The 24,180-nt window shown below is 45.2% G+C and overlaps 2 protein-coding genes and 1 long non-coding RNA gene across 4 annotated transcripts; 2 read left to right on the top strand and 1 right to left on the bottom strand.

The window, feature by feature from the left end:
• Positions 1-866: 866 nt before the first annotated feature.
• LOC146220236 (uncharacterized) lies at positions 867-11,758 on the top strand. Its single transcript, XR_014750941.1, has 3 exons — positions 867-1,233; positions 1,868-2,041; positions 11,671-11,758. It is a non-coding gene; the product is annotated as an uncharacterized LOC146220236 (long non-coding RNA).
• A 605-nt stretch (positions 11,759-12,363) lies between these two features.
• Positions 12,364-19,318, bottom strand: pmchl (pro-melanin-concentrating hormone, like). Of its 2 annotated transcripts, none has more exons than XM_084693749.1 (3): positions 19,230-19,318; positions 19,002-19,055; positions 12,364-13,255 (listed from the first exon to the last, which is right to left on the bottom strand). In XM_084693749.1, exon 3 carries the CDS (start codon positions 12,953-12,955, stop codon positions 12,599-12,601), a length of 357 nt encoding a protein of 118 aa, XP_084549875.1. In that variant the 5' UTR covers positions 12,956-13,255; positions 19,002-19,055; positions 19,230-19,318; the 3' UTR covers positions 12,364-12,598. The 2 variants fall into 2 exon arrangements, with proteins under 2 accessions (XP_084549875.1, XP_084549874.1); XM_084693748.1 differs by lacking the exon at positions 19,230-19,318 and having other exon boundaries at positions 12,364-12,964; positions 13,048-13,255; positions 19,002-19,034.
• Positions 19,305-22,435, top strand: spag8 (sperm associated antigen 8). The gene is made up of 6 exons (XM_084693747.1): positions 19,305-19,526; positions 19,843-20,002; positions 20,414-20,459; positions 21,298-21,412; positions 21,507-21,569; positions 22,102-22,435. The coding sequence occupies exons 1-6, from the start codon at positions 19,455-19,457 to the stop codon at positions 22,210-22,212; spliced, it is 567 nt and encodes a 188-aa protein (XP_084549873.1). The 5' UTR covers positions 19,305-19,454; the 3' UTR covers positions 22,213-22,435.
• The last annotated feature ends 1,745 nt before the right edge of the window (positions 22,436-24,180 follow it).

Raw genomic sequence — 24,180 nt, 5'->3', positions numbered from 1 at the left:
CCCCCACCCCCACCTGCTGCCTGCTGGAGATCAAAAACCACCACCCTCATGTACCTCTTGTGCACACCACCACTCATGTACCCCTGCAGTGTGTGAGAGGGAGGTAGCGAGTCCGAGGTGGGGGCGAGCTACTTGTCACACACCCCCCCACCCCCCCACACACACACCTTCCGCTCCAGTCCGCAGAGACAGATGGTCATTAGTCTCCGTGAGCCTGCGTAGCCCTGCTCTTAAACCCAGGCTCGCGCTGAGCTCTCGTGCCTGAAGGCTGAGGTCATGAGTGGGCAGAGCGAGCCGTTTACGAGACTGAGTCCTCCTGTGGCGCTTGAGAACGTGCGTCTGGAGAACACCGGGAGTCAGGGACTAGGGCCTTTCTGGTTCCCTCTCTCCGTTGAAAGCGAACGTTGTGGTACGTTGTGGTACGTTGTGGTACAGTGAGGCCTTTCAAGACGTTTATACGGATGACCGTGTTCGCACCTTCATCTCTCGATGGATTAGTGATCCATGTGTCAAACTCGCGGTCACAAAGAACGCAAAAACTTTGCCCCCCGAAAGCTCTCTTAAGTACAAAACTCACCCAATGTACGGTCCGAGACCAGAGCCAGAAGTTTGAAAATGCCTCTTAGTCTAAACATTCAGTGAGACAGTCGGCCTTTAAGTGAGTCAGCGTTAGTTTCTCACCTCCCGTCCACCAAGTCTGGGAGTTTCGATTCAATAATGACAAAGCCAAACAAACAGCTCGCCACAGCGGTGATGTCGGGGCGGCTGCGAGGTCGGGCGGCTGGCGTTCAGACCAGAGACTCCGTGCCGAGGACTCAGAGAAAAATAAACACCGGAGCGTTCATTTTCACAATTTATAGGTTTTCGAATAAAAAATCGGTGTGCTTCCTGAACTTGGCTGACCTTTGCCTCTCAACGGTAGATGAAGAGAAGAGAGGATACTATTGTGGCCCGAACACTGGCGTGATTCAGGCAGGCGTGAATAGGCTCCTCAGGATCATTCTTGTTTACTTAGTGGAACGTTCCTCCGACCACCTATAACCTTCTCGCGTCGGAAAAGAAGGTCGAGTCTTAGCCTACTTCCTCCCTCCTGGTTAACAGCCTCTCCTTGTCTGAGTAGAGGAACAGAACATGATTCCTCAGCAAAGATACACTTATCAAGGACACGAAATTCTGGTTGCCTTGGAAATGGGATCGAGCTTCATTGCTAATCTTAATTTCGCACAGGAAAAGGTAGATGGATTGTTTATTTCATAATAGTTTACAAAATACCTCAGATTTCACTTGTAACGATACCTTTTTAACGTTGTTCCCACGAAAGAGCACCGCAGAGCAAACACAGTAGGCCTGTTTTCAACTGTTGTGGACATTGCAATCATAAGTGGAATAATACAATGTTGCAATTACTATGTAATCGGCGCTTTGGGAATTATAGCCACATATGTTTGTGTTTGATTTAATGATTTGTAACATAATGAGAACAAGATTGCGGGTAAGTGTTGTGTTGTTTGTCATGTTGTACGTTTTTGAAGCTTCCAAAATTGACCTCTTTTTCCGTTCCTTACATTATTCTTGAAAATACATGTTTTTTATGGTTTATTACCAGAAAAACATACCTAAAACATACTCCAATGAAAACAAATGTGCTCTACCACTCAGTGGATCAGATAGTTTAGAAAGTTCAGTTTCTTTCCCCCCAACATCCTTCCCTCCAAATCCCTGTGTTGTTCACAAGACATGAGTCATCTAGTCCAGACTGGGATGCTGGTCAACCACAGTGTAACACAGTAGAACACACAGTAGAATCTATTAAAACATAGTAGAAAACACAGTAGATACACAGTAAAACAGTAGAAATCGTCGACAGGTTTTGAGTTAGTTGGATCTGTCCAACGGCACCATGACGTGCTGCACATCCCAGCCAGCCAGCGTGTGACCTGACGTGATTGATGTTGTCATGGTGACGTAAAGCTCCAGCACGTCCAGCCCCTGACGCCTCCTCCATCACACGGCCGGCTGGGACGCCTGTAACCTGAGTCGGGTGAGTCATACCCCCAGAGTCCTGGGAGTCATCTCCAGGGTGGGGGTGGAGAGGGGGGTGGTTAGTGGAGGAGGAGAAGGGGATGGTTAGGGGGTTGGTGAAGGGGGATACAGTGGAGGGGCGAGGGAGGGAGGGAGGGAGGGAGGGAGGGAGGGAGGGAGGGAGGGAGGGAGGGAGGGAGGGAGGGAGGGAGGGAGGGAGGGAGGGAGGGAGGGAGGGAGGGAGGGAGGGAGGGAGGGAGGGAGGGAGGGAGGGAGGGAGAGGGAGGACGCTGCTGACATGCTGTAAATCTACCTCAGGGGTCACTTGGCGTCTCCTTTATTGTGTGAGTGTGGCGGCAGATTAGCTGAGTGTGGAATGGATGTGTCCTGTTTGTCCCTCTCAGTCTCTCTCCCCTCCCTCTCTCTCCCCCCAGACCTCAGGTCACTCAGAACAGCTGTGCAGGGTTGAGTCAGGGTTGAGCCAGGACTTTGATCAGGTTTCAGTTGACCTGAGCGTATCGGCAGATGGCACCAGCATCCTGAGTGGATCTGCTGGCGATCTGACGCTCTCGCGTGGAATCAAACGAGCTGAAGTCTCTACTAGTGTCTGTGACACAATGCTTGAACTGTGAGAGCGCTCTCGCTCTGTCGGTCATTTGCATGGTGGCGCTAGCCAACTGACTGGAGACTGGAGGTGAGTCGGGTCAGAGGGTGATTCATTTCTCTCAAGCTTTCACCTTGTGACATAATGGGCAGGTCTCTTTAAGGAGAAAAAACCTTGTATGACCAAGATAATAGAGTTCTGGGCGAATCCTCCTTTGGTACACACTTAATCATGTTCTCTGAAGGGGTTCAAGGCCTGACACTTTGAATAATTCACACCCTTCATGACATTGACAGTTGATGTAGGGCTGCTGGTCTTGTTAGCCGTGCTGCAAGGGTTGTTTGGACAGGTGTTCATACCTGGCAGGTGGGGGTTACAGATGGTGTTCTTCTGGAAGGCTCCGCGTGCATCCACACAAATGAGATGTCAGGTGTTTGGTTTTGACAAAAACATCTCAGCAACATCTCAACAACTCAGCCACATCTGTTTCTAGAGGACTCAAATTATCCAAATGTTTCACGATCATAATTTTTGGATGACATTTATTTAATGGTTGGGCTCTTTGTCCTGGCTCATCCTCAACATCCTCCGCTGCTGTGCGTTGAAGGGGTGTTATTGATTAAACGAGTCAATAGTGCCGGCTTTTCTCTCTGATTATTCCACTAATGCACTAAGGGAGAATGTCTTGGCCATACAGCCTTGTAGGCCAGGGTTATAAAGTGCACCAGAGCTCCTAAATTATTCACGAGGCCCCTTTCACTGGCCCAGACTGCCATTAGAGACGAGGGGAGTCAGGGGGGAGTCAAGGGGGAGGAGGGGGGGGAGGATGGGGTGTCACCCAGCCCTGTGGAGCCAGACGAGGGCAGGATGGAGTGTGTTTCTCTGGACCACTGCATCCTGCTGGCTGCAGTCTGGGGACAAGCTGAACTACTTCCTCAGGTCAGAACACCAGACCACCCCCGGCTCGCGTCAGCATGTCTGAGAGGTCAGAGGTCAGATTGATTGAGCGTGGTGGTGGGGGGTTCTGTTGGAAAGATCTGACGTCTTGTGACTCGTTGGACGGCATGATGAGGAAAATGTATTTGTGAAATCCTCTGGAGATAAGGTGATGATTGTAGGGGATGTCTAACTGGAGACAAGGTTCTCTCTCTCCCTCGCTCGCTCTCTCCCTCTCTCTCCCACTCTCTCTCTCCTTCTCTATCTCGCTCGCTCGCTCGCTCTCCCTCCCTCTCTCTCTCTCTCTCTCTGTCTCTTTCCCTCTCTCTCTCTCCCTCTCTATCTCTCTCTCTCTCCCTGTTCAGTGTTTTTCCAGACTGGCATCAATGTGTTCCTGCAGCAAAACAGCTCTGAAGTCCTCAGCCATGAAACTGCTGTTGTTTGCTGTCACTCCCCACGACAGGCACCTGAAACCAGGTGGCAGAGTGAGGCTCTGCAAGGCTGAGGTAATGTACTGGAGGCAGGAGGCCCAGAGTGAGGCACTGCAAGGCTGAGGTAATGTACTGGAGGCAGGAGGCCCAGAGTGAGGCACTGCAAGGCTGAGGTAATGTACTGGAGGCAGGAGGCCCAGAGTGAGGCACTGCAAGGCTGAGGTAATGTACTGGAGGCAGGAGGCCCAGAGTGAGGCACTGCAAGGCTGAGGTAATGTACTGGAGGCAGGAGGCCCAGAGTGAGGCACTGCAAGGTTGAGGTAATGTACTGGAGGCAGGAGGCCCAGAGTGAGGCTCTGCAAGGCTGAGGTAATGTACTGGAGGCAGGAGGCCCAGAGTGAGGCACTGCAAGGTTGAGGTAATGTACTGGAGGCAGGAGGCCCAGAGTGAGGCTCTGCAAGGCTGAGGTAATGTACTGGAGGCAGGAGGCCCAGAGTGAGGCACTGCAAGGCTGAGGTAATGTACTGGAGGCAGGAAGCCCAGAGTGAGGCACTGCAAGGCTGAGGTAATGTACTGGAGGCAGGAGGCCCAGAGTGAGGCTCTGCAAGGCTGAGGTAATGTACTGGAGGCAGGAGGCCCAGAGTGAGGCACTGCAAGGTTGAGGTAATGTACTGGAGGCAGACCGACGGAAATGAAGCCACATTGAGGATTTTAACCACGATTTGCGAGAAATACTTATTTACCTTTCTCCGTCACCTTGAGAGAGTTATGTCGTCTCAGGATTGCTGCAAGCGTTCAATGCAACTCTTAAATGAGTACCAGACCCACTTGTTTTATATCAATAGCAGTCAAATGACACCCGCCAAAACAAATGCTTTCTTATTGAAGTTATTATCTGTGATGTCACAGAGGAAGTCTCTATGGCTACAGCAGAAGACAAAGACCCACCTTTAATCCACGCTGACGCGCCCACTAAACCCCAGGGTTAGAGACTTGAAGAGAGAGAGGGAGGGAAACAAAGAGTGATGTGCAGTGTGAGAGAGAGAGGGAGGGAGAGAAAGGGAGAGAGAGAAAGGTAGGAGAGAGTGAAGGAGAGAGAGGGGGAGGTATTTCCTCCCCCCTGCTGGTTGGCCTCTCTGTCATTTCTGGGCAGCACAGCTGAATGTATCCACAGCACAAACACCGTGGAAAATCAACATATTCTGCCACTACGCCAGAGAGAGGACTACAAACTGTGTGCCAGGAACCTTCCTTCTCTGTCCCTCTACACCTCTCTCTCTCTTTGTCTCTCACCACATATCTCTTCCTCTCACTATGTCTCTCACCCCCCTCTCTCCACCTCTGTATTCCCCTCTCTCTCCTGTCTCTCACTTCTTTTCTCTCTCTGCCTCTCTTTTCCCCTCCTTCCCTCTCTCTTAGTCTCTCATCTGAGCTAGAGGCTTTAGGAGGTCTGGAAAGGTCTTCACCACTCCGAGCATTAAAATCACAGGCTCAAGCTAATATCCAAGAGGTTATTGCACAGAAACCTTTGGGATTTCTAGTCAATCCTCTCCAGGTTCATAACTTTCACAGAAATGTATAATATCAAGACAGCAGTCAGTGGAGAAACATTTGTTGTGTCGTGTAAAACATTGTAGAATAGATGATCTCTCTAGAAACGTTTGGAAACGTACCACTCGGACATGTCTTGGCATTAGACGCAGAGATGCAAGTCCAGTTACATTCCCACCAGCTCTGAGAGCTGACTGGAAACACGTACACAGTTTCCTGCGGTGTCTCCAACACAGTGACAGGCACCTTGTCAAACAGAAGGGGAAGGAGACAGAACACTTGTAGTTGTTATACTGATTGTTTCAACCGATTAAAGGAATTGAATTAGACCTTTTGCTGCCCAGTGAGGAAGCTCTTTGGCGCCTCGTGTTCTTCAGCATGTAGAGACTTTTACAGTCGATCGTATTATGAGAAGGAAAAGATTGTATGTCGAGCTTCTCGTTGTCTCCGATGAACAATTCATCTGGATCCTGGGAAAGAAACATGATCTCAACTAGTAGGCTGCATCTGGGCAGGAAACTGTTGTATAGGCTATGCTTTGGGTGCTAAACATACCAGATTGTCTCATTTTGATTTTAGCATTGACGCCTTGACAATCAGAGAGAATTGTACAGTACTTGAAGTCTCTCATGAATGTATGTCTTCCCTCTAAAGCTAAAAAATAAACTGGTTCTTCCAGTGAAAATCTCAACCATAGTTTAATATGCATCAAATTCTCTATTAACCTCAACCTGAATATGAATTGTCCTGACAAACCTACCTTATGTATAATAATAATACCTATTATAATCTTAATAGCTTTTTGTATTTACTCTCACCAGGTTAGGAGTGCATGTCCACACTCAGTCGACATTCAGTGAGTAAGTTGAGTGAGTGAAGATTGCAACAAAAACACATTCAAGTGATTTAATAAATTAATGATTTATGAAAGCCAACTCCACTGACTGTGCATGGTCACCTGCAGAGACGGCAGCAGTACACACATCCTTCACTCAGGTACAAGTACAGATACTCATGTTTAAAAAGACTGATAAAAATTGATGTACTGACTCCACTTTTTCACTCAAGTTAAACTAAAGAAGTGTGGGCTCTGACATATACTTAATTAAAAAGTAGCCATGACCACTACCTGTTGGACCTCACATTATATTAATACATTGATACAAATAGACACTATAGACGCATTTGCCAGGAATCCTTTTTGACACTGACCATTTCAAACTTCTCCCTACTATATGACCATGGATCAGTCATGTTGACGTCGCTAACTCCCTCTGCTAATCCATAAGGTACCTTTTTTTTTCTTTTTTTTCACACCCAGTGAAAGGAGAGGAGAACAGAGAAGCCTAAACAATACATTAAAGCAGAGCACAATAGCTACCTTTTATTTTTTTAAACAACAACTTTTGAAACTAAGGCTAAGTTAAAACATTTATTTCAACCTTTCAAAACTATTTTTCAAAACTTTTAGGGTTTGAGGGTCTTAAAAAAAAAAAAGCTGAAGAGAAATCACTTAACCGGTGATTTCTTCCAGATGTTCAAAAGACAAGGTGCCCTACAGACGGTGAAAACCCCTTCGTTATAAACGGTGCAAAACAAGTATGCTTAAACAAACAAAGCCAGTAGAGACCATTTCAGACAGTTCCTCGCTCGCTAAATTTAGACACGTGTGCTCACCTATTCTTGTGTTAGCTGTTTCAAGCATGTCAGAATGCCCCCCCCCCCCCCCCCCTCAATGACGGCTCCCATCTGCTAAATCTCCAGTCAATGCACTGTACGTCTTCTCTCTTTTTATCATATTTTTCTTCATTTCCCTCTCTCTCCTTCGCCCCTCCCCCACCTCCCCCACCTCACCCCTAACCCTAGGCATTTCTCCCTGTCAGATCACACTTCCTGAACGTGATCAGAACAAGATGTCGGGACCTCGCGCCCTCCTGGGTCTATTGTAGGTCCATATTATGGAGCCACCTTGGTTATTTGTTTAATCACTGCTACTTTGTTGACTGGACCCTTTAAAACCATGTGTCCAGGTGAGGGCCAATGTCAGTATGTTGATCAACAAAGCCGTTTGACTTTAGTAAATGCTCGTGCCTCCAGCGCTGCTCTGATCCCGTGTGAGGATCCTGCACGGGATCGCACGCAGCGTCTGTGGTTTCAGAGCGGTCGTTAAGCATCCTGCATGTGGTTGCATCCTGACTAATGATTACAAAGAGCGCAGAGTCGAAGGGCTCCCTCCCTCATACATCAAGACACATCTGCCTATAAAGCTGAAACGCACCGAGCATCCTCTTCAATTAGCCTGCTGCTTCACTAAACATATATGAAAACTCTCCATGAAATACTAATGTAAGTGATACCGTGAATGCTGAATTTAAGCCTTTAATTTCACAGCCCCCCCCCCCCCCCCCACACAAACACACACACACACATGCAGACGCGTAAAAAGACACTGCACAATGAGCATCCACTTCAAATAGCTTGCTCTTTTACTAAACTAGCCTATTTAACTTACATAGTAACTATCGATAGGCCTAATAAAATATTACACGTGATACAGTGAGTGCAGAGCCGGTTATACGGTGGCTCGTCCGTTTTGTTTTTGTTGGTGAGACGGAGGAATATTGTTCTGAAGGCTCCTATTGGAGAGCTGTCAGTAACAGTGCCGTGTTCAGACGGTGGCGCTGACATACGACACTTATGATCTGGGCTTCATCAGCGCTACACTCGCGTTCAGTGGTTTTTATTTGAAAAACACAAACATCACATGGTGCTATTTCGTGATTAAGATCGCGAGGCCTCGTTTGTCACTGTTAAGAGTGTTTCAGTGAGGTTGGTCACACATAGGCTGTTTGTTTGATTGTTGTTACATTTTAACACAATATTCACAGCATGCGCTATTTACAATAGAACTCTCTTAACTTTCATATCAATAATCATAAAGACATTTCAGTCATACAGCAGTTCATCAAAAGTGACTGACGTGCTGTGCTTGCTTGTACATTTGTACGGCGCTTGAGATAAAGCGTCTGGTAAAAGGGTAAAATGTAGCCGGTTTCTCTGCAGTTAAGTGAACCGTTAGTGGCATTCAAACCTAATTAGTTGGAGATTTCTGGAGGTAAAGTGACATCAGCAATCAAAAAGCTCTCACATGAATGCACTATATAGTCTACATCCCTATATTTCCATACCATTACAGCAGTCATTCTTGACATTGCTTCGATTACCTCATGATGCAGCTATGTCAATACGCACCACACAGAAGTTATCAGCAAACACAGCTGTACAGCACTCTAACGTCCCTGCTTCCTCGGGCTTTAGCTTCACGCAATAAGAACCACAGCAAGTAGGAGGACGCCTCGCGGTGGAGTTTGACCCCGCTTGATAATGGTGTCGTTAAGACTATTTCAACGGACAGCTAACCTTTCCCCCGCTGTTCTCTGACTATTAATAGCCCTGCTGTCAGAAGGAGACACAAGAGGCGGACAGTGCCTTCCAATGCCGTAAGGATACAGCGGCTAGCGAGGCACAAACACAGCTGTATTTGTTGTTGCGACGGTCATGCCAAGGAGAGAAGCAGGCGTGTTGGGGAGGAGGGGAGGTGTGTGTGTGCGGGGATAGACTATATGCCATGGCATTGTAATAAATTGACAGTCCATTACTGCATTTACATTTTATTCATTTAACAGATGCTTTTATCTAAAGCGACATAGGCCTATACAAATAATGCTAGAAAGCGCAGCTGCATGAAAAGCAAGGATCAATGATTTGGTGAACTGTAGTATATTTGGAAGTCATTTTTTAAACTGGGTGACCAAACACACAGATCTAGTTCTGGAATTTGATTGAGTGTAAATATTTTTCATCTGTTGCTTCATTTCTTGGCAAGACATAATACAGCCCTGCCATGAAATGCACCCCCATTACATTTCTGTTCTGTAAATCCCAGCATCAAATCATTCTTACATTGTGGGGACTAGGATGAGTAACTAGAGTACGTTTCGTGCATGTGGCACTTTCATAGTCAAAGATAGCAGAGGGTGCATCTCTTGGCAAGACACAACATTAGCCATCATAAAAATGTGTGGTTTTTGCTGATCAACCTTGGGACATGGATTGTTCCAAGAAAGAAAGAAAAACACTTTTCTCAGACGTGCAGAATCTAGAGAATGGTTCGTGTGATAACATCGACATTCAAATTGCAACAAAAATAAAACGGAGGACCTCTTTTGAAGCAAGCCGGCCAGTCGAGGTGTAGCGCGCTGGTCAACCACTTCCACATGTTGCTGTCAGGCGTTGCTAATGCCGCTTATGAACGTGTCGTTTTCCCATAACAACTCTTATCCCCATTGTGTAGGCTATGCTCATAAGCTGAAGTCTAAACGGAAGCTTGTGTTGGTGACTTGGCTTTGGAAAAAGAGAGGGCAATGTAATTAAATCCAAGGGCACTAATGTCACAAAGAGGAAAAGAGAGAAAGTAGGCAGATGTGCAGAATGACACACTATATTCATTTGCAAGTCAGATCAACAGTCTGTAGGCTACACTCACCAGAGAAGCTGGTGTTGTAGATGTGGTAGTGTTCAGTGTTTGTTTAAAAGGATCTTGTTTTAATAGCCAAACAACTATCCTGACAGCTGTCACTACTGGCCAGTTCCAGGGTGTGGGTATTGAGTGCCAGGTCAGGCAGCTGTTTGTGTGTTTGGGTTAGTAAACAGTCGTGCTAAATTGTGAGCAAGCTGTTTGATCTACATGGTTCTACCACTCCTCGCCTGGAGACTCGGGTCTTTTGAACAACATAACATTCTGACGCTTGAGGAAATCAGCATGGAGAAAGCCTAAAAAAACCACCTGAGTGAGTTCAATCAATGTCCCACATCACTGTTCTCCACGTTTATATGATTAGAGTTGCATATTTCTGCATTGACGTCGAGTTAAAGCAGTTGTTTTACACCCTGAATTTCTGCGTGAAACAAATGGGTTTCAAACTCTCCTGACAAAATGTGTTTCTGCTGACTCACCTTCCAGGCTCTCCATTTCACATTTCTAACACAGTCTACCTCTGTCAGCTTCGCCGCTCTGACAGAGCTGAAACAATTGAGAAATCAAACTTTTGGCTGAAGACACTGAATGAAACTAGGCCTCTCTCGCAGGCTAGCTTAAACCCTGGGGTAATGGAGCCATATGAAAGATGGATAAACTAGCCCTAACTAACCTACCAGGTGTCTCTGCTAACATGTCATGGTGTTGTTCCCATAGATACACAGGTGGTGTAGTTGCAATAGAAAATCTTTAGACAAAAGTAGAAATTAATTTAACGCACACACACAACCAACCAACCAACCACCACCACCCAAAGGAACAACACCCTTAAACAAATCAACAGTTTTGTGAGACCATCACTAAAAGTACTCTGTTTGTGCCAGCGTGAGCCGATCTTGGACCCAATCAGACGAGTTATCATCAGTGCTTGACAGGGAGGTTACGTCAAAAAACAGCAGAGACAATCAGTGCCTTCTGAAGACGTGGGGCTTTAATTAATGCTTTGGAAAGAACAGGAAGGTTAATGCCCCTTTTAATTGACTATAAACCATGAAGGTCATTTTATATTAAAGTGAGCCTCTGAGTTGCCCACAGTTGGGTTAAGACAGAAGACTGATTCTGTCAGTTGCTCATATTTCACCGATCTTAAACCATTGAGCCTCATCATTTGGGATTATTAAACTAAATGTCATATATATGTCAGAATATTGAATCTTTACAAGACTGGGTTTTTGCATGTACTCCTATGTATGGTATAATAATAGCAAATCTCTGATTATTTTCAGATATTATTGTCTCATAGTTGAGCTTTGAAATAAACACAGATTAAACTCAAACAAAAAAGACAAACAATGAAACAATCAGTATGCAGTCTAATTAGCTCACTCAGCAAGATAATATTGCTATCTTGTGTCAACCCACAAATGATACAATCTAATTGCACACTTATAACACATCATTTGAATATTTGAGTAGCTCATTGGCATCCTCCTTGCTAATTAAAGGGCATCTTCCATCCATTAGCATCAACACAGGTCACTGCTCATCCACGCAAACTCATTACTATGTTAATCCTTCTTTCCCCACAGAACTCAAAAACAGACGACCATGACCATGTGAGAAAGGACTCTGGAGAGTTTCCCTGAACAAACACAGGAAGTAAGAATAAATCCTCCTTAAAAAGCAAGTAAAACATATTGCTTAATTTGTTACAACCACAACATTCATATTGTTGTAATAACTCCAGCGTCTTGGTGTAGTTCCCTCCTGTAACTATGAAAATGTTTGGAAAGAGTAATGAGATTGACCTGCTACCCCACACTGAGGTAATGTTATGGCACATTAACAAAAGACTCTTGTTAATGTTTGGGTAATTCATGACTGATGAAACTCAGAGTATTTAAAGGATTTATGCAACTAGACAGCCCAGGAAGGATCAGAGCTGTATGAGAATAAGTCGACCGGTCCAGACTCCCCCTCTCTGGCCCGCCTAGTGCCATCAGAACAAGACGCTCATATTGACCCATTTACAATTGCTTCAATTACTTTTTCCACATATGAAACTCGTTAGTGCTATTCAGTGATATCCTGCAGTGAAACACTCCATATAAAAAACACACAAGACGCAATATTCGATTTTCTGTCATTTAATTGTCTAACTGCGGATGTTGATTCGTCAAGGTAGACACACACAAATGCACATCATCAGACTATGATACAACTGGAGGTTAGGCAGGACAGGATGCAGCACAGCCCCCTCAGAGGGAGGAGACCAGAGGGGAGGTGCGAGGGCGGAGAGTCGCTGTTGGAGGGTCCAAGATGTAGGGTATCAAGGGTGGAGAGCATGGAGGCTCCAGGGTGGAGGGTCCAGGTAGGGAGGGTATCTAGGGTGGAGGGTTTCCAGGGTGGAGGGTTTCCAGGGTGGAGGGTCCAGGGTGGAGGGTGTCCAGGGTGGAGGGTCCAGGGTGAAGGGTTTCCAGGGTGGAGGCCTGGAAGGTAGCAGGCACAGAGATCTCTCTAGGCCTCCCAGCATGGCCGGTACACCCTCCCCACCATGCACCTCATGGTGTCCCTCCTGTAGACGGAGACGCCTGGGTCCTGAGCATCCTTCCCCTCCCTGCGCTCCAGGACGCTCTGCCTGTACAGCGGCAGTCTGTCCAGACCCCTCATGCCTCTCCAGAGCCCCGCGTCGCCCACCACGATGATCCTGGTGCTCCCCAGGCGGCCAAGGTCTTCGGACGGATCGTCGGCGAGCTGTGCATCTGGCTCCGGGCCGGAGTCCTCGGCCTTGCTCAGCGGAGTGGAGCCGGATGGCGGGAAGCACTCGGAGAGGAGCGCCACGGCCAGCAGCACGGAGAGGACAGAGGGTCTCATCTTGGAGGTCTGAGGAGAGGAGGGCTTTGCTGTGTTCACAAGCTCTCGCTTCGACTTTCTGATTCTGAGACGTGCGTCAGGGTTTTTTATACCGTTTGGGCTGTGCTGGATTCGCCACGTCGGTTGTGTTTCCTTGTTTGAATTCGTTGAGATCGAGATGAGAGCTCATCCTGGCCTGGAGTGTTTTGTCTCACGGTGTTAATCAAGCTTACCCGCTTCTGTCCACCGCTCGTAGGACTTTGCGAGGATGAAACTGTGGGGTTCCCGTTGTGAAGGAGACAGGACCCCACAAATCTCCCCCTGTAAAACAAAAGAGAGGGATTAGCCACCTGTAGACCGTCCTGTGTTCAGAGATCCTTCATGGTGTCCGGACCCCTGTCCTACACCGGCTTTAACAATGTCCAATAAGGGATTTCAGGTGGGATTACAGTTGGTGAGTAAACCAATGACTGTTGAAGTGTTTGTTGTGCATGTGGCACCAGACAGAACCAGCAGGTCTCTTTGTTGACCTGTCCAAAGGAAGTTTACTCCGTCTGTGTTCCACGGTGAAGACAGCAAACATCTAAATCCAGAGTATTGAACTGATTGGTCGCGGAGGCTTTCTGGTGAAACTTGAATATTTACCTATGAGCCGCTGCTTGGTGTATTTACAGCCTCGGTGATTACACACACCAGGGAGACCTGATGAGAGGCTTGAGCACCTGTGCTCACATGACCCCTGGAGCTAGATGAGCTGTAGCATGTGGGTTTCAGAGCTGCGCTCCGCCGGGGCTGCTGAGAGAGTCCGACATTGAGCACGGAAACCTTCCCCTTCTCTGAGGCCCACTTCCAACAGTCACGGATGGTTTTTAAATCGACAGGAATGACCGGAGGTCAGTTGCAGGCCCTGCCTGAGATGTGTTTCTGTCTTCCATTTGGGGGAGACACCATCTTGGAAATCCTGTCTGTTTATGTGTACTTTAATATGAGTGTCCTTCATGTCTCAGATTTTGGTTTGGGGGGGTGTGTGGGGGGGAGGGGGGGGGGGTTGAGACAGAGTGAGAACACAGCAACATTACACCGCACTCTTCAAAGAAAAAGACTCTTGTTATTACGACGCATTGGATCAAAGATGCTAAAGATAGAGAATGTGTTCACATTATTCCAATATCATTAGATCTGCTGCAGCGAGAAGATGCTCTGAGAAGGTACTTTCTGCAGTTACCCAATTAAGAGGAGTAAACTTGAACAGTTTGGTCTCGGTGTGAATCTCTGGAATCACTAATGGCTCCTCTAAAGTTGTCTGTTCCTCACAGAGTGAAACCGGTTTTAACATGCTGTGGAAAGGTAACAAGGAGTTAGTATTATTGTTCTCTGCAATTAAACACTCCAGACACCACGGTCTGCAAGTTAAATGTCAAAAATAATTGGGGCCTAAGAAGCAGAGTGTCTCAAAGAGGGGATGAGGTCTTGAGAGGACGATGATTCATTTCTACTGGCACCAGTTTGAGACGAGAGGATGCAGTCCGTCAACAATAGAAAAGAGACTTGCTACTTTTCAGCAGGGAAACGGGTGATGTCCTGCGACATGCAAAGACCTACAAGGATGCAGAACATTCAAAATGCGAGTAAACAAACTCAACGAACGGCGGTTGTTTTTCCTCAGATGGTGAGTTGTTTATATGACAGTAGAGAACGGGGGTGGAGGGGGAGGGGGGGGGGGCTTGTAGTCCTGAAAACTACATAAATAACATTGTTCAAACACACAACAGCCACAACATTCCTGAGAAATATCTAACCGTGTAGTCTGGAAGCAATTGCAGGAGGTATTCCAGAGGTAACAGTGGTGCTGCTGTGTGCAGATGGACAAGGCCATGCACCATTTCTAGCTGAGCAGCGTATCTCTGTTCTGCATGGCGTCTCTCGCCTCCACGGAAGACGTCTGCAGTCAGACGAGATGTTACCTTGTTTTGTTTTTTTTGTCGTATACATCCGTTGCGTGACGTGTAAAACTTTGGGCTTCTCTTAAGCGTTCTCAAAATATGTGCTTTGTGCGTTATTAGTACGTTTTCATGGATGAAAGCTGAATTAATTAAATGCATGTGTCTTAACTGGCCTGTTGTCTATTGGTCTACGTGACCTGTAGAGCGACCAGATGGAAGATAGAAGGATCCAGAACATTGGAAAGTGTGTTTGTACCAAACAGGGTGAATGAAACAATACATCAATCTCTTTCTGTTGGCTGAGGGGAAAACATCAGTGCTTGGACACCCAAACAGGAAGAGGAGAATTGGAAACAAGTGGAGACAAATCTTAAACAGATTAATGTCTCTGTCAGTGTCTGTCCTTCCTGAAGCGTTCTGGCATGAAGTGAACAAAATGGCGTTGTCATTCCAATGTTTCCAATAAAATCTCACCAGAAGTCACTTGTGGCCCACTGAAAAGTCTCTTAAAGTCACTAGATGACTAGGTGACAACGTCATACATTTAGTCGACCTTTACATCTGTAGATGAACTAAATACAATTACAGATCTAATTCTTCTATAAACATTGGGAATGCTAAAAAGAAACTGCGAGGCAAGAGCCTCGACCACAGTGCCGACCTGTGGACCGCGGTGTGTTGTGGAGACTGTCGTGACAGCAGAGAGAGGAGGATTTATCTGTTGGTGGTCTCAGTGTCTCTGTCCAGGTGTTTGCTTGGCTGCTGGTGTGTGAGGTTATGGGAGTACAGATGTGGGCCATGTGTCCAACGCTGCCCTCCTCTATAACATAACGTTTTTTTATGTGTCCATCCCGCACCGTGCGCGTGCCATTCTGTGTGTCATAAATACCTGCTGGAACGGGCAGCAGCTCAAGGCAACGTGAAACACTGCGTGTCTCTGTGCTCTTTGCTCCAAACATTTATGGGAATAATACAGCTATTTTCCGCCTTTCGTTTTCTTTCCTGGACAGTGGTGAGGCAGCGAATCAGGAAGGACCGGGAACCCTTCTCGTTTCTTTTCCTTAGGCGCCGAGGCAGCTGGAGGTGTTTGTGCTTTACAGAGAATCAGCCTGCGAGTCTGCGACACTGCTATAGGGCCTACCTTCTCACAAGGAGACAGAGAAAAAAGTTCACAAAAAAATAATAATAATAAAAAATGGCCGTTTGGAAGTGTGAGGCCAAGATGTGGAGACCAGCTGACTACGCTGACGGGTGCCAAGCAAAACACGAGTCCTGTGCTCGGGGGTTTGAGAGGGGGCGGAGGGGGTAGGGGGGGAGACCGCGTCCGCGCTCCAAAGGGAGACAGTACCTCTCACATAACGCGGGCCCCTTCTCCGCACAGCGCCGCTCCTCTCTGTAACAACATGGAGGGGCAGGCCACAGTGTACGGACTCAAGTGTTATTCCAGCTAGGTAAATACAGGGTGCAGATCTAACAGTGATGAATAGCGCATATTAACAGGCACAAATTGAATTATGTTGTTGAAATTCCACGGCGGCGCATTCTACTAGCCGGTTTGAGGTTTCAGTGATTGGAATCTTGGCTCTTCCCGCCAGCGTCGCGAGGATTTCGTCTCGAGACATGCGGAGGACAACCCTTTCTGAGGCTGGGCGAGGATTTTGTAGAAAGCTTTCTGACGCACCAATATGAGCAAGAGGCAGTGTGGGAGTCAGGATATTAACCAAATACCTTTTTCAATTTTCTAAAATCGTCAAGTGAATCTGTGTTAATGTAACCATGAACCTATCTGGTGAAATCACAGATTTGTCTCCGTGAGTCTCCACCAGGGACCAATATTACGGTGTCACTAATGTAGACTACCACTGCCTTGATAAAAGCAAGCTTGCCTTTGCCTGTCAGCCATAGAGACGACGATTCATTAGGGAGGAAAAGGAGAAGGCTAGTGAGGGACAGGTCAGACCTGGAGCTAGCCGTGGTCATTGTTGGGAAGAGATGAAAGTCACTGCAGTAGATGAAAGCTGACCCGGGCTTGAAAACGGCACCTAGCCCACTCTGTCTGTGGACACCGCCGTATGCGCAAAGTGTCAGCCTCCATTAAGGTGAGGGAAAGAGAACGTAATCACAGGGGCCGTAAGCTTGTGAGTGCTGTTGAGTCGAGAGATGATGAAGCGTGGTAGCACACACGCACGCACGCACGCACACACACACGCACACAAAAAGATCTGCCAAGATCGTAGTAGCCATGGAGATATGTGGACAACATGTTTTCAAGAACAGGAACAGAAAAAAACCCAACTTGATCAACCAGTTGGTTTAGCAGGAGAAGTCTGATGATGAAAACAATTATTCAGTGAAAGTATGGAAGAGTGAATTACATAGACATGATGTGGAGAATGCGTTCCCCTTCCTAATAGCAGCCTCAGTGACCACACATAAGCCACACTGTATGGGGGGCGGGATGTTGGTCCGAACTTGCGAGTAGCTATGACCGTTAGAAAGTGTGTATTTTAGAAGGGCCTTGCACATTTCAGTCGAATGCTCCGGCTATTTTTAACCTAACTGCAAGGACTTGTAGTGTGCAAGTCATCTTTTAAAGCCAATGTGTTTTTTTTCTCCAGAAGTTAGGAAGATTTAAGGAAATTAAATGTAGGCTATGCCTACTGAATTATGTGCACTTAAAAAAAGTTTAAATGTGTGGATTTGTTTTCCTGTGTTTTGGGGATTATTAAGTCATATTATTAGGCTAATTAGGCTATTAAGTCATATTATAGCGTATAGGCCTGTTGGTTAACTATATGTTTCCTTTTTATTAAGTTTATCATTAAGTGGCACTAATGACATTAGGCTACATCAAATAAATAGCCACCAGACTATCAGATAAAAGAAAAACCCCTGAGAAAGATAATTCATCATGACTGCTGTTATGACACAACACATTGATAACATTGTCAGCTATAGCTGTTAAACATTCCGACCAAGGTAGACTTCTTTTACAAGAAAGGATAAAGGATTTTACAAGAAACCCTTCAAACCTCATGTCACAATACAGACTCAAGTTTGATTATGCTACATTACTCTCTTTATGAGAATTGAACACATTTGCAAACAGAAACTCATAGCGTTTTATGAAAAACACAGCAGAGTTTAGGCCTACGCAGGGTTTTCTAAGGTCTGGCCGTTTGGCGGTTAGGTGAGTGGTATGCTGTGCACCTGGCCAAAGCTTATAATAAAGCTTGTGTAAAACGTAGTAGGCCGTGCGAAGTTTGCGTTGGAATTCTTTGTTGGTGAAATATCATCATTGTCTGCAGAAGAATAACACAGCCCTACGTGGTTTGTCCACGTAACATAGAACGGATGAAATCACGTTAAAACTTGATACGCTATACTGGACTTCGCCTACGAGATAACGGCGCTTCAATGCTCAATTTTTGATTGATTAAAGCACGCAATACGTTATTTCCTTGTACATTAAAAGTAGCATACAATTGTGTGAAATATAGGCCTATTCCATCCACGTTCCATCAATGAAATCCTTGACGGATTAGGTCTGCATCGATTCGTGAGGACTGTGGGAGAGGGGAACGCTGGTTTTGGCCTGTCGGGATTTGAAATCAAGACATGTCTACAGTCTTTCTTACCATTGGCTTTTACTTTATCCACCTTAATTGCACCTCTCGGGACTGCCTATCTCTGTCAATAGCCTACCTGTGACCCAAACGATCCTTTACCTATAGGCCTACTCAAACCTTACTATTCTGGTCGTCGTTGTATAACCGCTTCTCTTTCTGTGTACAGTAGCCTGTACCTGTATCTGTAACACGCCAATATTTCACTGATTAGAAGAAGCAAATGCACGAATCCAAACACCCCTTGTTCAGTTTACATTTTTTGAGTTGGAGAGGCCAGGTTTCCGAGAGGAGAACGACTTGGCAACTCGGGCTGAAAAGATGTCTGTTGAATAGACAGGAAGCAATGTTTAAACTTTGCTCAATTCTCTGTACAGCTGTTAGAAATCAACGTTTACTCTCCCATCCCTTTCCACATATGGATCTCAGGAGAAAACGGCCTGTGACTGGCCGCTTTGTGCACGACCAATGGGCACATGTGAGGACTGACCTACCCACCTTTTTAGGGCATGTGTTGACTACATGTTTCGGTCAGGGGAATGGACACAAATCCTGTCAGGAATTGCAGCAGATGAAACGGAAAATGATTAATAGGCCTAACGGATAGCCTAAATGAGCCTAATCACATTCGTCTTCCTCATCTAGCCTATTTTTTTTAAATGTAAATTTACTCTTAGACTATCCAGATTACACTTCAAATCCAGATTTTAAAAAAACTTTCAATACCATAATACGTTTTTAGTAACCATATACGAAATATGATTGCCTAGATTAGAAAGCGGCCTGAACGATGCAGCCAAGTGTGAGGACGGTCGCCATGGTTACATTTCCGACAACATGCTCGAGAGTGAAGCTGGCTACTTGAGTTAGCTAGGCAGTTCTCATAAACTCATTACAATTGTAGACTAGCTCGCTAATACTTTTTTGCATTGGCATTTTACCATTGAAAACATGAGTACATTGGATATGTCTGTTGAAGAGAAACCATCTGGGAAGTGTTTGCTGCATAATTGGGCAGAGGAGGTCAGTTGGCTTGCATTAGGGCTAGGCTAACTAGGCTAGCTTCATCTATTCAGTTGTATTATCTACAACAGTATCTATCTGTCTGCCTGTCTGTTTGTCCATCCATTGATCTTGTCAGGGCACATTCTCAACACATAGTGACATATTTTAAGCAAGTGACTATATGATTTAGAGGTTGTATACAGTCAGGAATTACCTTTAAATGCCCTGTCTCCATCCCAGGAAATGTGTGCTATGATAATAGAGGCCACAGAAGTGTTTCTCTACAGAACATGTTATCAGGCTCGATGCGGGAACATGTCGATCTTTTATTCAGAGGGCCACAGCTGCTCTGGACACAGAAGATTCCAGACCTCAAATCCACAAACATGGACACAGAGGGATTCTCAGCGTGGACCTGTCGTCAAGAGTCGAAGGAGACACCACAGTGAAAACAGACTTCACCCCTCCCAAAGGCACAGGGGTGAGACAGAGAGGTGTGTATACGATGACAAGCTCTTACAGTCCAAGATATACATATATCTTGATCTTGTAAAATGACTGTATTATTAAGTGGAGGTGTGATGAGTTCCCTACAAGACTGCTTCATTAGTCACCAGTAGTGACAGTGCTGCTGGCAGGCAATACATCATGCTGTTTGAAAAGATAATTCAGGCTAAATGTGAGTAGGATTCAAATATTACCATTGCCAAGTGACTGAAAGGAGTAGCATTCAAAGCCACTTCATCTGGTTGTAGATTTGCATTTGCAAGTACTAGGGAATTAGGCCTTATGTTGTTATATTCCCTTACATGGCTATGTGTCTGAGGTTTTTATCGACTTCTGATTACTCTTCTGTTAAGGATGTAATTTATTATGTTTCTCAATTTTGTCTTTACTTTGTTCAGGCATAAGAGGTGAACTTTTTGAAAAACAGCTCTACAAGGAAATAAGGTAGGTCAAAAACAGTTTCAAGCTTAAGTTTTTCAAGATTTCATCTTTCAAAAGACTAGATGTGCTAGACGTTGTTCTGAATAGCTTGTGGGAGGAAGTGATGTAATATGGTTTTACAGGTCAGTAAAAACCTTGCACTTTTTGATTAAAGTGTAGGATGTGATTTTACAGTACATGTATTCTTCTCACACATTGTAATGTGGTTAATAAAATGTCTGTGACAATGTGAAACTCAACAAGTGGTATTAGAGTAACTTTATTACGACATGGTACAAAAGCAGGAAAGACATGATTGAAAAATGATTGTTCAAGGAGAGACAGTATCTCATTGCTAGTGTCCGGTGCCAGTAAAAACCACACAGTCTAAAAAAAGTTTTACTGAGAGTTTAATACAGGCTAGTTTGTTTCTTACAATAAAAATAACATCTCTTTGAATACCTAGTCAAAACATGTTTAGTGGAGTTCAACCAAAGCAGTTAAAGGTGCCAAACTGATGGCTGATGGCATACATTAGTCAGGGGGTGGTCAGTTTGTCTGGTGACAGAGCACAGGCATAATCTCAATATCTGACCAGCTACTGCAGGCTACTTGGTGTGTCCTTAAACAACACTGCAGTTACTGAGACCTCCATATTAACATCTTATGACAGTTATACCCCCCGAAAAAACATCTAGGTTTGGATCCTCTTTCCACAGAAAGAGTGCTTGTGATGTAGCAGATGTAGATATAGATGTCTACAGTCGCACAGGGGAGTGTGGAGAGACAATGGCAGACTGCTTTAGAGTGATAAGGACTGCTGGTTCTCATGGTGATACGTCTCTACTTCCCTATCTGACAGTAAGCAGACGCTCACAGAGTTCAACCCACAGCCTCCGAAAACAGAGTTCTGCTCGACCACTCAGAAAGACTTCCACATGGAGGGCTTCCGGCCTCACCTTCCCAAGCCCACGGAGGTATTCGACAGAAACCAACATCATGTCTACACCCTTTCACAATGGGAGACCTGTGCATCACATATCTAATGTTGTTGTTTGTTTGGGACTATAGGAGCATGATTACAAAAGAGACCAGGCAATTTCCTTTTGGAATGAGAATCATTCACGAGTACAGGTCAGTCCGATTAACCAGTCAAAATACCGTTATCTCTGTTTGTTCCTTATCATATACTGCAGAACATTATAGCAGTGTGTGTTTTTTACGTTATCTGCTGAGAGTGAATAAAACATTCTGTTAGCCTTCAGTTTTTTAAAAGCTCCAACCGAGATAAAAAATAATAATTACATCCTCACATCTCAATAAAACCTTACAAGGTTGACAAACCAAGATCAAACAACCGTATCTTTTCTACTCTATAATTACTACGACATCCTTCTATGAGACATTCCAAGACTTTGTGTGCAACACAATTTAGTTTAATTATATACTGATGTTACTAACACTTTTCTTGCATTAAAAATCTACGTTTTTAAGGCCATCACACATACTCATACATCTTCAGTATTGAAAAGCTTCATATTCATCGATGACACACACATCATCACAAGCTGAATAAATGTTGATTCTCATTTTGCATGTTAGTGTTGGTGTGTGAACACGCGCACCTTCAGTGTTGTGACGGTCTACTCTGTGCTGGTCCTGTCAGGGCGTGACCCCAGTGACGACCAGAGACTCTCCATTCAAGAAGAACTCCAGTTTCAGCACCCCTATCATCCATCAGCTCCACCCTCCTGGGACAGACGCAAGCGACTACTAACCCAGCTTGTGGACACGTCACACAACTGACTAACTGATATGTGATATATAAATTATATTTTCCCTCAGTGATGGTCTTGTTATGGTCTTCGTTATGTCTTCTTGGTATCTCACCTTTTGTTTTCCTTTCCACAAACAGCAAAGGATACAATATGTTAGATTACAACAAATTCTACCATTAACGATCTCGAAATAAATTTAAAAATTGCTCATTTGTAGGTTTCATTGTTCTATCAGTTGGCGTCTGTGTTTCTCTGCTTGTTCAACTTCACTGCCGGATGCGGCATCTCGAGCAGCGTGTCTTTCGCAACCGCCAATTACCACAACTGAACATTGGGAAGGAGAACAAAAAGATAGATTTTCCTTCCGCTCTCCCGGGCGAAAGAAAAACTAGCAGGCTATTGTGCTTGGACAAATGACAAGAAAGCCTATTACGGGGCAGAGAAAGCAGGAGTAGACTCTATAGGTCGAGCCGGGCTCCATTGCCTCCCACCCTACCGATATCGACTCCCTCTCTGCCTCCACATCGCATCACAGCGCGTCGCACAGATTCAGATGTGCGTTGTGTCAATCAAGGAGACAATTCTGCACGGTGTTGCTCTCTGCGCTTTCAGCGGGGATTAGTTGGAGGTAGCTATGGCAACCGGTAATTTTAGACTACGTTTATGCAATGTGTATGTGTGTCCCACAAAAAACAACTGATGAACATGAAGAAAAACAACAACATTCCATGACCTTCTTGGCAGCAGCAACAAATGCAATATAATATAATTGGAATAATATAATATTCCAAAAGAAATGTGATTAAGAAAGATTGCTTCCAGCATAGGGACTACTTGAACATTTATTTTAGACATTGGATCAAAGTAATACCAGACTTGTAATGCCAATTAAATACTGTAAGTGTTTGTGTGTTTACACCGTGGGGCCTCTAATCTTCGATGTAAACTTTGCTTGTAATGCATTTCTGCCACACACCGATGCACTGCAGCTTTTACCAGGTCTAATCACCTAGCAGCGTGTCTGTTGCTATCTTCTCAGTCAGATTACATTACAGATGCTTTCTTCTCTGTAGAAAACAATAATGAACTTAATGAATTAACCCGCAAGTACACTACAGTATGTTAGTTCCCATGGATTCTCCCTAATGGTGGCACTGTGCTGGTGATTTCCCATCATGTGGCAACCTGGACGTTGAGGAACTCAACTCCTCCATCCGTGAGTCGGTAACAGTCAGCGTGTCGCCGTGACAGCGAGGAGGCGTGGGCGGTAATTAGGAGGCGTGCAATGCAGGAGGGGGCTATTCTCTCCCGCGGAGACCAAGACGCGCGCGCTTTGCCTCTTCCACAGCTGCTAATGGAATCGGAATGGCCGCTAATGTCATCGGCTCTGCACAGCGCCATCCTCCAATACTTACACTTTCGTCCCCCGAAACGCACATTTTGCCATCTTTCTTTTATTACTCGTAAACTGTAGTTGTTCGCTCTTGACTTTTATAATAATAAGATGATCATTATAAGATGGTGTGTTTTATCAAAGGCGGATACTACAGGCTGCTTCATATAGAGCCGAGTTGATTACAAATCTTCGGTAGCCTAATATTTTAAATGGATGATAGTAGCTAGGCCTAAGCCAAAATATCATGTCTGAAATGTCAAACCAGTAGTTTAATTATCGGGATATTAAAGTGGGTTTGAATTGTCCTTTAAAGGACTGTATCAGGGAACAGTTCTAATAATAGAGTTTAATCTCTCTAAGGTACCACGGCAATTTCAACAGAAGAAAAAAAAACCTGGGTGTATTATCATAGGCAGGTAGAGTTTCCTTGACTTTGAAATGACGAATTTAGTTTTACTCTTAGAGAGTGTAACCCTTCCAACAATGTTTGTATCCAGTTCTGCCGAGATATGAGATATTCTAGGACAGTAAAATTAAAAATTCTCTTTCAGCTATATTTGGATGAAAATAT

This window comes from Hypomesus nipponensis, chromosome 27 (genome assembly GCF_054491055.1).
Source record: "Hypomesus nipponensis isolate SF chromosome 27, ASM5449105v1, whole genome shotgun sequence".
Lineage (NCBI taxonomy): Eukaryota > Metazoa > Chordata > Actinopteri > Osmeriformes > Osmeridae > Hypomesus > Hypomesus nipponensis.
This window is presented reverse-complemented; position numbering and strand designations above follow the sequence as displayed.